Source organism: Palaemon carinicauda, chromosome 23 (assembly GCF_036898095.1).
Source record: "Palaemon carinicauda isolate YSFRI2023 chromosome 23, ASM3689809v2, whole genome shotgun sequence".
Lineage (NCBI taxonomy): Eukaryota > Metazoa > Arthropoda > Malacostraca > Decapoda > Palaemonidae > Palaemon > Palaemon carinicauda.
This window is the reverse complement of record NC_090747.1, coordinates 89,792,416-89,806,057: the sequence shown is the minus strand read 5'-3', so window position 1 is coordinate 89,806,057 and position 13,642 is coordinate 89,792,416. Positions and strand designations below refer to the sequence as shown.

At 38.2% G+C, this 13,642-nt stretch overlaps 2 protein-coding genes across 2 annotated transcripts in view; one reads left to right on the top strand and one right to left on the bottom strand.

The window, feature by feature from the left end:
- Positions 1–11,626, top strand: part of LOC137617217 (uncharacterized) — a 34,232-nt gene extending 22,606 nt beyond the window's left edge. Inside the window, exons 5-9 of the mRNA XM_068347152.1 lie at positions 1,443–1,627; positions 5,229–5,452; positions 8,602–8,730; positions 9,673–9,903; positions 11,498–11,626. Of these exons, the coding sequence (XP_068203253.1) occupies positions 1,443–1,627; positions 5,229–5,452; positions 8,602–8,730; positions 9,673–9,903; positions 11,498–11,607 (879 nt within the window). The 3' untranslated portion in view covers positions 11,608–11,626. The remainder of the gene's footprint in view (positions 1–1,442; positions 1,628–5,228; positions 5,453–8,601; positions 8,731–9,672; positions 9,904–11,497) is intronic.
- Positions 1–13,642, bottom strand: part of LOC137617218 (transmembrane protein 177) — a 193,386-nt gene that overhangs the window by 90,801 nt on the left and 88,943 nt on the right. The gene's annotated exons all lie outside the window — the stretch shown is intronic.

Sequence of the window (13,642 nt, the reverse complement as noted above, 5' to 3'; positions counted from 1 at the left end):
TCTCTCTCTCTCTCTCTCTCTCTCTCTCTCTCTCTCTCTCTCTCTCTCTCTCTCTCTCTCTCCTGGGGGTTGATGGCACCCGAGTTGCTTTGGCCTCATTTGGGGCCATGATCCTAGTCCTGGCTGACCTGGTGGCTCTTGCCCATCCCAGTAGCCCTAGCCAGCCTGGTTACCGCCTAGGATAGTAGAGTATGTCCACGTGATGGAAGTGCTTCGGGGATCTCCATCTCCCTTCCTTCCATTACTTTGTAGGCCTACTCTTCCAACAAGTTCTCACTCTGCTTGGTTGAGAGGATGGCACCATTTGAAGCACTCGATTCACACTTGCTGGCGATGGAAGACTTAGAATGTAGGGCGGAGGGACCTTTTCCCTGTGCCACGGCTGCGGGCGTTCTTGGAATGGGGGAGCAGAATTGAGCATTGTACCTCTCCTAGGCCAAAAGCTAAAAAGTGAAGCTCACTGGCAGGGAAAGGTGGCGTGGCTCCCCACCCAAACCCTTCGCTAAATATATAACCGTTCATTATCTCAGTTTTAACAACCATCTCTAGCTTGTGCTGAATCAATCTCCCCGATTAAAGGACTTGGGTCTGTATAGCTAGGAAAAATACAAATGACTTTTAAAAATTTGTGACATTAAATGTAATGTTCATCTATTTCCAGTAGATACTGTATTCTACATTTTCCTTTAGGAATAATTTTTTTTTGAGTAGATATTCTACATTTTCCTTTAGGAATAATTTTTTTTTGAAAGATGTAATTTATAAAGAAAATTTAACATTACTGAGTATTTATATCTGCTTTTCCCTTTTATGGGATCTGACATGAAAGGAACTCTCTTCATTTTCTGACATGTGTTCTAAAGAATTCTTGAACTCCTACTAGGTCTAGTTTTAGGTTTGTAGCAATCCCCTTTTTTTATTACAGGTCTTTGTACTGATGCTTTTATATGTACTTTTTCTAATCAACTTTTCCTGATTCATTCTCAGCATATGTCCAAATCATCTCAATTTCTAACTTCTAGATACTACATCTATCCACCAATCCCTTGTTCATATTTTGACCTTTCTACGATGAATTTTGGTATTCAAAGGTTGACCTCATCCAATTTATCCCTGGTTGAAATATTTTCATTTTCATATTTTCTTTATTCTTTTACAGTAATGAAATGTACATTTTATCTTCATTTTCTGATTTGATTTATTTCCATGAATCTTTGCTTTGAATAGAAAATGCTACTAACTGAAGTGCCAACTAGACAATCTCAATAAAAATTTTGTCCTTGAAGGTTTTTCAGAATATACTGCTGTAGAACCATGTACAAGTACTGTACAATAGTGAACAGGAGTAGCAATTCTATGAGATGGTTTCTTTTAATTCTTGTATTCTCTGCATGTATTGCAAGAATTATTTTGTGATTTGAAAATTAGCATCCATTTTGCAGGATCGAGTCAGAACGGAATCATACCGGGATGCAATTTTGGGTAATTCCTTGTTACTCAGCAAAAAACGTGTATTAGATCTGGGTTGTGGAACAGGCATACTTTCTATGTTTAGTGCAAAAGCTGGAGCCATTGTTACTGGTGTTGACATGTCAGATGTCATATATCAGGCAATAGATATAGTTAGGTAAGTAAATAGTCCTCTTTTCCATTAATGTGTTATTGTTGATATTAATTAAATTTAAGTAACACCTTGAACCATGAATTTATTTAGTTATTTAAAGGAATCATCTCGGGTAGTCATTATGCTTTTACCATCAAAACCACTGTTTTCTTGACCTTTGAAAAAAAGTCTACCCCTCGCTCTCCCATATCCTGTAATGCTCAGTATACCTGATAAGTGGTGACACGGGGCAAATATGCAACAGGCTATTGCACCTAAGAAATTCATATAATCATAACCAGGCATACAGTATGGATCAGCTCCTTCTTCTCCGACTTGATATAAGATTAAAATGGTTAATGTAGTTGTAGAATTTAGAGTGAACGTTATGTCTATCTGGTTTTAAGAAGTGCCAAAGTGTTTTGAAAAAAAAAAAAAAAAATTTGCTGAAGTTGAAGTGCTGCAAGTTAGCGATAGAGCCAAATGACTTGGTAACTAAAAGAAATGACTGGAATTGTTAAGATAGTTGGTTAGTGGCATTTAATAAGAAGGGTAAGCTCCTACCCTTTGCCTGTCACAACTGCTTAAGAATTTTAGCGTTCAAAATAGTGTGTAAAGGATTTAAAACAGTTCTCCCATTTAAGGCAGGATTTTGTTTGAAATATAATGGTTAGGTGAGATTCTTGGTGAGGCTTTTCGTATGCACTGCACAGGAGATATCTGGAAATTTGCAATGATCCTTTGCAGCTGTCTATCAGGGGAATCAGGCCATAATCTTCCTTTGGTCTCATAGAAGGGATACTTCTTCAGTCAGCAACTCTAGTGGAGATTGCAGATTTCTTCATCTTCCATTGCAGCTGTCAAAGGCTATGGCTCAGCCTTGAGTATAATCTATTGGCGAAAGGGTATAGACTGCTCCACATCGTGGGAGTAGTCTATACTCATAAGGCACTTCAAGCAGTCATGACGATATGAGGCCTCTGGAGATAATGACTACCAGGTAAGATTCATCTAGATACATACATACATATACCAAGGCACTTCCCCCAATTTTGGGGGGTAGCCGACATCAACAAATGAAACAAAACAAAAAGGGGACCTCTACTCTCTGCGTTCCTCCCAGCCTGACAAGGAACTCAACCGAGTTCAGCTGGTACTGCTAGGGTGCCACAGCCCACCCTCCCCCGTTATCCACCACAGATGAAGCTTCATAAAGCTGAATCCCCTACTGCTGCTACCTCCGCGGTCATCTAAGGCACCGGAGGAAGCAGCAGGGCCTACCGGAACTGCGTCACAATCGCTCACCATTCATTCCTATTTCTAGCACGCTCTCTTGCCTCTCTCACATCTATCCTCCTATTACCCAGAGCTTTCTTCACTCCATCCATCCATCCACCCAAACCTTGGCCTTCCTCTTGTACTTCTCCCATCAACTCTTGCATTCATCACCTTCTTTAGCAGACAGCCATTTTCCATTCTCTCAACATGGCCAAACCACCTCAACACATTCATATCCACTCTAGCTGCTAACTCATTTCTTACACCCGTTCTCACCCTCACCACTTCGTTCCTAACCCTATCTACTCGAGATACACCAGCCATACTCCTTAGACACTTCATCTCAAACTCCTTCAATTTTTGTCTTTCCATCACTTTCATTCCCACAACTCCGATCCATACATCACAGTTGGTACAATCACTTTCTCATATAGAACTCTCTTTACATTCATGCCCAACCCTCAATTTTTTACTACTCCCTTAACTGCCCCCAACACTTTGCAACCTTCATTCACTCTCTGATGTACATCTGCTTCCACTCCACCATTTGCTGCAACAACAGACCCCAAGTACTTAAACTGATCCACCTCCTCAAGTAGCTCTCCATTCATCATGACATTCAACCTTGCACCACCTTCCCTTCTCGTACATCTCATAACCTTACTCTTACCCACATTAACTCTCAACTTCCTTCTCTCACACACCCTTCCAAATTCTGTCACTAATCGGCTAAGCTTCTCTTCTCTGTTTGCAACCAGTACAGTATCATCCGCAAACAACAACTGATTTACCTCCCATTTGTGGTCATTCTCGTCTACCAGTTTTAATCCTCGTCCAAGCACCCGAGCATTCACCTCTCTCACCACAACATCAACATACAAGTTAAACAACCACGGCGACATCACACATCCCTGTCTCAGCCCCACTCTCACCGGAAACCAATCACTCACTTCATTTCCTATCCTAAGACATGCTTTACTACCTTTGTAGAAACTTTTCACTGCTTGCAACAACCTTCCACCAACTCCATATAACCTCATCACATTCCACATTGCTTCCCTATCAACTCTATCATACGCTTTCTCCAGATCCATAAATGCAACATACACCTCCTTACCTTTTTCTACATATTTCTCGCATATCTGCCTAACTGTAAAAATATGATTCATACAACCCCTACCTCTTCTAAAACCACCCTGTACTTCTAAGATTGCATTCTCTGTTTTATCCTTGATCCTATTAATCATTACTCTACCATACACTTTTCTAACTACGCTTAACAAAGTAATACCTCTTGAATTACAACACTCATGCACATCTCCCTTACCCTTATATAGTGGTACAATACATGCACAAACCCAATCTACTGGTACCATTGACAACACATTAAACAATCTCACCAACCATTCAAGTACAGTCACACCCCCTTCCTTCAACATCTCAGCTCTCACACCATCCATATCAAATGCTTTTCCTACTCTCGTTTCATCTAGTGCTCTCCTCACTTCATCTATCGTAATCTCTCTTTCATTCTCATCTCCCATCACCGGCACCTCAACACCTGCAACAGCAATTATATCTGCCTCCCTATTATCCTCAACATTCAGTAAACTTTCGAAATATTCCGCCCACCTTTTCCTTGCCTCCTCTCCTTTTAACAACCTTCCATTTCCATCATTCACTGTCTCTTCAATTCTTGAGCCAGCCTTCCTTACTCTCTTCACTTCTTTCCAAAACTTCTTCTTATTCTCTTCATATGAATGATCCAGTCACTGACCCCACCTCAGGTCAGCTGCCCTCTTTGCCTCACGTACCTTGCGCTTTACTTCCACCCCAAAACTAGAGTGCGGGGAGCAGTCACTCTCCCCCCAGCTCCATCTCTTTGTCGATGTCTCGCAGGATTATAGATACAGGAGAGGGGGTTCCCAGCCCCCTCGTCCCGTCCCTTTTAGTCGCCTCTTACGACACGCAGGGATAACGTTGGCGCTATTCTAATTGTTTTTATGCCTCCGCGGCCACAGGGGCCATAAAACATAATTTATATCTATTATCTAAGTACCTACCTGTTAGTCATTCAAATCCCTCCCTCCCTACCCACTTTTAATGTCAAGAAAATTTTCGAGGTTTTGTACTGGTCTATGATAGCTGATTATATGAAGTTTCCTTGGTGTAATGGGCCGTTATGAATTCATCCAGTAGAGCCACCAATATGGTTTACTGGGCATCGTAGGGAAGGTGGCTATGATTAATAAACCATAATGACTACCTGGTAATTATTTAAGTCTGTAATAAACTTAATGAAGATTAAATTTTTCTTTGGTATTTGTATAATATCTTTCTTTGACAGGGAAAACAAATTGGAGACCACCATATCTCTACAAAAGGGACGTTTGGAAGACATGGAATTTCAGGATAAATTTGACTTCATCGTATCAGAGTGGATGGGCTATTTTCTTCTTTTTGAAGGCATGTTAGATTCTGTTTTATATGCTCGAGATCACCACTTAGCCAAAGGGGGCTTACTACTTCCCAACAGATGTACAATGCATATAACTGGAATGGAAGACATGAGTAAGTATTGTGTGGAAAAGAAATTTCAAATATGATAGTTATCTTTGCATGATTAAGTCTATTTTACCCGATAACAAAGTTTAGTCAAAATGTTTAGCAGTAGCCTTCTCCCTTATTTTAATTATTAGGAACACCCTTTTTTTCTCATTTGAATAGTTAAAAAATACACCCTTCTCCATTATTTAAATTACAGAAATAGGAACTTCCATCATCTCGCTTACTTAAGATTCCTAATAACTATTATTATTCAAATTAATCTTACCTGATGATTATTATGCTTTTACCTATCGAAGCTAAAAGGTATGTCGTTATTTGGTTTCAAGGTATGTATAGTTCAGGAAGTGCCAAAGTATTTATGAAAACAAATGGCAGAACACATTGAGGTACTATGATTAGCAATAGAGCACAGTGAATTGATAACTAACAAGAACAGCAGTAGAATTGTCTATAGGGTAGTTGATTAGTGCCTTTTGATAAGAGTGTAAAGTCCATACCCCTTCCCTGTCACAATTAATTAGGCATTTGGACTAGTGAGTAAAGGATTTAAAACATTTCCATAAATTTTGGCTTTATGCTTAGGATGAAATGAAGCAGGAATTCACTTATGCATAAAGTATGGCCTCTGTCAATTTATGCCTAAACCAGCAATAGGTTCCCACTCTTTACTTTGAGGTGTGTGATTGTTCGTGATTTTCCCCATATGCCAAGTGTAGATCATTAGTAGAGTGTGAGGTGAGCTGTCTCTTATTTAACCAATGCCAGAGATGTTTCTCTTGTTGATTACAACCCCCCTGGTCATTCATTGGTCCCCAATTACAGTGTTGGTTGTCTCCTTGGAACAGAATGCTCTTATTCATAGGATGGGGTAGATCTCCCAAGTACCCTGCCGAGCCTCTATCCCATGTGAGGGATGAGGGCGCTCAGGATTCTCGTGCCATGAAGGTACAGATTTTAGTCCAGTAATACACAATACTGTATCAAAAGGATTCATTAGTATCTAGCAGAGTAATAATATCAATAAAGACTCAATGTATATCTATATGCAGATAAGGCATATTAATCCAGCTCACAAGAGTGCAGGTTTAAATCTTGCCATAGTTGGTGGAATGAAAGTTCATTTAATTTTTTCATCAAACAGCTGCTTACAAAAAACATACTTTGATATCAAAATCAAATGAAGAGGGGTGACTAAGAGATAGAAATACATATGTATTGTAGATTATTTATGTATGAACAGATTTTTACCGGTTAGTCAGTACTGGTGTCAAGGCCCATGTATGCATGAGGACAGTAATGTCAAAGGCGATATGCCAAGTAATTGCTCTGTCCACGGCCATTTTATTTTGTTACTCTTAGAGGTATTAAATGGTAACATTCCAGATACAACACATATGCATGTATGGAGGCACACTCTCCTAAAAGGGAGAGAAACAGATAAAACTACAAATTAAGATAAGGGTTGGTATACGTGTTGTTTATTTAGGTATACATCAGAAATTAAGAAAACAATAACATATGTTATAAGTCAAACTATCAGAAAAAACTCTAAGCATGCATCCTATTCCCAACTATGTTCTAGATACCTTTAATTCAGTAATATGGCTTCGATACTACGACCAGAATGTAGATGTATAAAATCAGCCTCTAAAGTATCCCATTGCCTGGTTAAACTTGTGATGTAATAAGAGTGATACTTGTTTTGATATCAGCAAACATTAAATAAGATAAAACGAGCCTATATTCCTGCAGGAAAGCCTTGCATATGTACTAGAGCTGATTCGGCTTTTTCCACAAAGCAACACAAGTTACATAGCCAAACATGACAAATCACTTAATTTTTTTCAGATAGACCATAATTCTACAATTTGAAAATCACATGGAAATATTGTCGTACAAGTTGCTCGGAACTATCTGTATGTATCTAATACAGTACTGTATAGTTTAGACAGAGACGAGGGTTGGAGCGTAAACTATTAGTCACCAAATAAAGAAAAAATATAACTCAGTAAATCCAAAAAGAAAAATGACTGTGAGTAATTAGCAAAGCCAGAGACACGAAAGAAGAAAGCTATAACATACATACATATACCAAGGCACTTCCCCCAATTTTGGGGGGTAGCCGATATCAACAAATGAAACAAAACAAAAAGGGGACCTCTACTCTCTACGTTCCTCCCAGCCTGACAAGGGACTCAACCGAGTTCAGCTGGTACTGCTAGGGTGCCGCAGCCCACCCTCCCCCGTTATCCACCACAGATGAAGCTTCATAATGCTGAATCCCCTACTGCGGCTACCTCCGCGGTCATCTAAGGCACCGGAGGAAGCAGCAGGGCCTACCGGAACTGCGTCACAATCGCTCGCCATTCATTCCTATTTCTAGCACGCTCTCTTGCCTCTCACATCCATCCTTCTATCACCCAGAGCTTTCTTCACTCCATCCATCCACCCAAACCTTGGCCTTCCTCTTGTACTTCTCCCATCCACTCTTGCATTCATCCCCTTCTTTAGCAGACAGCCATTTTCCATTCTCTCAACAAGGCCAAACCACCTCAACACATTCATTTCCACTCTAGCTGCTAACTCATTTCTTACACCCATTCTCACCCTCACCACTTCATTCCTAACCCTATCTCGTTCCTAACCCTATCTACTCGAGATACACCAGCCATACTCCTTAGCCATACCCCTTAGACACTTCATCTCAAACACATTCAATTTCTGTCTCTCCATCACTTTCATTCCCCACAACTTCGATCCATACATCACAGTTGGTACAATCACTTTCTCATATAGAACTCTCTTTACATTCATGCCCAACCCTCTATTTTATTACTACTCCCTTATCTGCCCCCAACACTTTACAACCTTCATTCAGAAAACACGAACGAACGTAAAACATTTGTCCGCATAAATTTGGGCCACCTCAAATCAGAAAGCTGAAATACAGTACAGTGTAATGTCTTTTATTTGTACTACTACATGGGGATACTTTTAAATATTTGTGTGTATAGTAAGTAACAATTATCAGAGACATGTCCTGGGTTCTTATTTTTAAGGTACTTTTCTTTGGTTTGTGGTCAATACACATGATTTTACTCTCAGATCAGGTGAGCAGATAAATTTTTACCAATTATTTGTGTTCTTTTCAGAATCTTATAACAAGTTTATTGCTTTTTGGGATGACGTGTATGGCTTTAAGATGTCATGTATGCGAGGTGGTGTCATTAAAGAAGCAACCACAGAAGTTGTGAAAGAAGAGTGCATTATAACCTCAGCAGGTAAACCTTGTAATCACTTTTCTATTTTACTGTACTTGATTGTGGAGATTAAATTTGCAAATCATGTTCTTGGTAAAGATTATTCTGCTATAATTGAATACTGTCATATGAATTGGTGGAACTTCAAAAGTTTTAAATCGTTTTACAAATGCTATTCTGTTGAACAGGATGACATATGCCTCATCTTTATTGTTTATATATTTTACCAGTGTTACCGATCTGAAAATAAACACTAAAAAAGTTTAAAAGTTTAAACATTTTACAAATGCTATTCTATTGAACAGGATGACATAAGTCTAATTTATGTAATTTATATATGAAATATCTATTTTACCGGGTTACCAATCTAAAAATAAACTCTAAAACAGCAATGATATAGTTTTGACAACAGATGATTATTTTAAGATCTTGATATTTAAAAAAAATAGCTTGGTCTACTTTTGCATTCTATGGGCTGAGGCCTGTGGTCACATGTAAATTTATGACTAGGTCATTTTGTGAAAGTCCTTCTCTTGACGTACCTATATTCTAGACTGGAATCGAGAAAGAAGTGATGCACCGATACTTTTCATATTTTAAAAAGAGGAAATGGGATTTCTCAGTAGGGGTACTTGCTTGCAGTAAACCTTGTTCAATGCTGTGTAGGCGACACAACTTAATTTTTGCAGCATCCAGTTTCAGCTACTTTGCCTTTTGTCTTTTATTTCTCACTGTCGCTTATGAATTTTCCCATATGACTGTTGTGCTTTCATTTTTCCCCACTCAAAAAATGTTTGTAATGTAATTAGTCTAAAAACATTTTGCATGAGTTTCAGTTTGTCAGCAAGATTTACAAATTGATGGGATTTAGATTAGAATAAGCTTTACATTGTAGGTAATGTCACGCTAGTTTGAATTCTTCTAAATTCAATATACTAATTCTCAATCATTTTTTACTTCCAGACAAAATAGCAGACTTTGATTTGATGACTATACAGCCTGAGGATACTGAGTTTGTATCAGAATTTTCAGTAATTGTAAAAAGAGATGGCCAGTTGACAGGATTAATTGGCTACTTTGACACTTATTTTGAACTGCCAAATCCAGTATTCTTTTCGACAGGACCACGTGCAACTCCAACACACTGGAAACAGACTATATTTTATCAACCACATCCTATTCCTGTTAAAAAAGGTATGTACTTATATGTTTTTATAAAGTCTGAAAATTGATACATTTTGGCAAGTTAACAATATGAAACACTTCTACTTATTAAGCAGTATTATACACTATTCTAATTTTGAAGTAAAGCATTAAAACAAAATTAATTTCCATGAATCTTACCTATAGATAGGTCAAGCGTTTACGTTGTTTAAAAACAAATGTCAACTTTTTATTTTCAAACTCACAGCAAATGTTTTTATGTTGAACAGGCTTACATAAGTCCTTTTGTAGTTTATATATCAAATGTCTGTTTTAATGTTGTTAATTTTTTTTAATTATTTTATTTTAATTTTTAATTACTACTTATATAATTTATTTATTTCCATATTTCCTTTCCTCACTGGGCTATTTTTCCCCGTTGGAGCCCTTGGGCCTATAGCATTTTGCTTTTTCAACTAAGGTTGTAGCTTAGCTAGTAGTAATAATAACTTGACGGTCTAGATTAAATAAATAAAACCTCTCCCTGCCTTCATGGCTTCCCTCCTTCAAATTAGCCACCAAAATCATCCCTAATTGCTGGGAAGAGCTATATGTTCTCGGCAGCGGCCAATGGATAGTGCGGGAAAGAAGGAAAAGAACCCTTCAGATTTAAATACTTATTGCCACAACACTTAATTTTCTATTGTTTTTTTAGGGATTTCATCCAGTATTTTATCCTTCTGTGAGTAATACTTTTATGGGGTAGCCATTCTACATTTAGGTATGTATACAGCTATTCCTTTTCAGAGACTTTACTTTAAATGATAAACAATTTTTACTCAGATTCATTTGATCTTTACTCTTTGTGTTGCCAAAACTCCGTATGTTAATAATTATCCCATTACCATAAATGTGTGTTTTGCGAAGGCAAAGAGTTTTGGAGACTTAAAGGTGTCAGAATACCCTCATTGGGACAAATTAGACATAGGACCTAATGGAATGAAAGGGTTTAAGTCTGACAAATCTCAACTATGTTTTGTTCAGATAGAATGTATATTTACAGTACCTGTAGTTTTGTGTCAAAGTCCTAATTCCTCAGTGGTTAATTTGACTAGTTTTTCTATTAGTTATCTTGTTTGGTGCCTTATTCCGGCTGTTAGACTAACTACATTTTCATCTCATTTTATGCTAGCACATCATTATCCTATAGAATTCTGTGGTTTTGGTTTAAAGTTGTTTGCGTACATCACCATCCCTCTACCTAGGAATTTTGTTATTGAGCTTGTTCAATTCAGAGGTAAGATTAAATAAACATGATTTTTAAAGTAGAATCTATTATTTCCGTACTTAGCTTTGACCTTTCCCATGCTAACCATCGGCTGCTGCAGTTGCTGTCTGTCTCTTCCCAACATATGGGAAAGGTTTTGGCAAATAATTTGAAGGAGACTCTACTGTATGTGCGGATAGGGTAGGGAGAATTTTTATCCTTTATCTAAAAATTATCAATTGGCACTTTCACTTAATGGCTTGTTTTGTTCAGAGGTATGTATGGAAATAGCAGAATATAGTTTGTCTTGTTTTTGTTGAATAAATTTATTGGTAATTAAATCCTATTGTTAACTTTTATGCATCTCTTTCTTACCAGGTGAGGTTCTAAAGGGAGTAATATCTGTTCAAAGAAAAAGAAGAGAAATACGCAGCTTAGACGTAAAAATAAAATTTGCAGATAAAACGTTGTCTTATGTAGTCGAGTGAAAATAAAGATAATATTTTTTATAATTTATTGTATTTCTAACCCCCAGTGTTTAATCATTTGGATTTGGATTCTCTGATAATTAAGATAAGTAATGTGAAATATAAAGGAAATGTTTTACTTATTCCTAACCTTACACGTTCCTGTCTTTTGCTTACATTGCTTACACACTACGAACATTCACTGTCCATACATAATAATTGTGTTAATTTATTATGTTTTAATTAGTAAATTTTTATTTCATGTATACATTCTGAGGGTGAGAACGGGTGTAAGAAATGAGTTAGCAGCTGGAGTGGCTATGAATGTGTTGAGGTGGTTTGGCCATGTTGAGAGAATGGAAATTGGCTGTCTGCTAAAGAAGGTGATGAATGCAAGAGTTGATGGGGGAAGTACAAGAGGAAGGCCAAGGTTTGGGTGGATGGATGGAGTAAAGACAGCTCTGGGTGATAGGAGGATAGATGTGAGAGAGGCAAGAGAGCATGCTAGAAATAGGAATGAATGGCGAGCAATTGTGACGCAGTTCCGGTAGGCCCTGCTACTTCCTCCATTCGCCTTGGATGACCGCGGAGGTAGCAGCAGTAGGGGATTCAGTGTTATGAAGCTTCATCTGTGGTGGATAACAGGGGAGGGTGGATTGTGGCACCCTAGCAGTACCACCCAAACTCAGTTGAGTCCCTTATCAGACTGGGAGGAATGTAGAGAGGAAAGGTCCCCTTTTTTTTCATTTGTTTGATATCGGCTCCCCTCTAAATTGGGTGAAGTGCCTTGGTATACGTATGTATACATTCTGAAACTCGTGCATAAAATGTGATTTCTGCAGTCTGATACTGAAGAGATTTATTGGTATACAAAATATTTGTCATAACCTGTATATATCATGCATGCACAATATCAAATCAGCTCTCTACACAGATATTTTTTTCATAATGCAGGTTTCATCTCTACATATTTAATTCTAGTTCACATGATAAAAACGTTCGCTCATTTATCAAACTGACAGCCATCTGACTTCCTCCCTTCGAATTAACACCACAAACTTGTTACAGTTGGTAAACATAAATCTAATTCACATTACTGTCCTTGGGATTTATATAGCTGCCTTAGCTGAAGTAGCTTTGATTTTAGGCTTTTACTGGTCCCTTTTACTTTCCTCTCTTCAAGGAACATGAGTTTAATATGAAGGGCCTGCAATAATGTGTGTTGGAGATTTATTTCTAGTGTTTGTAAATCCCTAAGCACTTCCTGTTACTAGTAGGGAGCATTTTGGTTCTTGTGGGTTGTGATTTTCATCTTTTTGATAATCTGTAATGTAACTTAATTTGAATCTCCTCTCCCCTTGCTTTCATTCACTGAAAATATTCTACTTCAAAGCAGTCAAAGTTGCTAATTTATCCTATCCACTATTTCAATGGTTACAGTAAGACTTTATCTTTCACAGATCTGATTATATGTTGTGGAGGCCGGAAATATTTAAATGGTAGGTTGGGTCTCTCACTGCATTAGTCATTGCTCTTTCAGTACACGTTGCTCAATGCTCTTCATTGGGTGGTTGTTTTGCTTTGCCTAACCCTCACACTGGCTCCTCTGTCTTGCAACCACTACTGAAACACTGAGTACTTTACTGAATTATCTCTCGCTCTGTGTTCATCTTTCGCCTTTTGCCATGGTCCCAAAGAGCTTCATCATCCTTCTAACCTACCTAATAGTGCCAGAAGAACATGATGACCTCAGAAAAAAAGGTAGAGGTACTTAATAAATGTAGGTAAAGTGTGTCGTTTTCTGCCGTGAGGCGAGTGTTCGAAGCGAATGAGAGTACCGTGTGGTACATTTATGGTGCTTTGAATGCAAGTACCCCACACAGTGTTAGGTATAGCAGTGGTGAGTGACAGGGTAATAATCAAGGCGGAGAATGCCTTTTTCATGTGGAGGCAGGACCAGCATTGCAAAAGCATAAGAGTGGACACTAACCTTATCTGGGAGAAGGCAAAGTCTCTTCCAACATTTCAAAGCCTACTACGGGTATGGCTGAGGAAC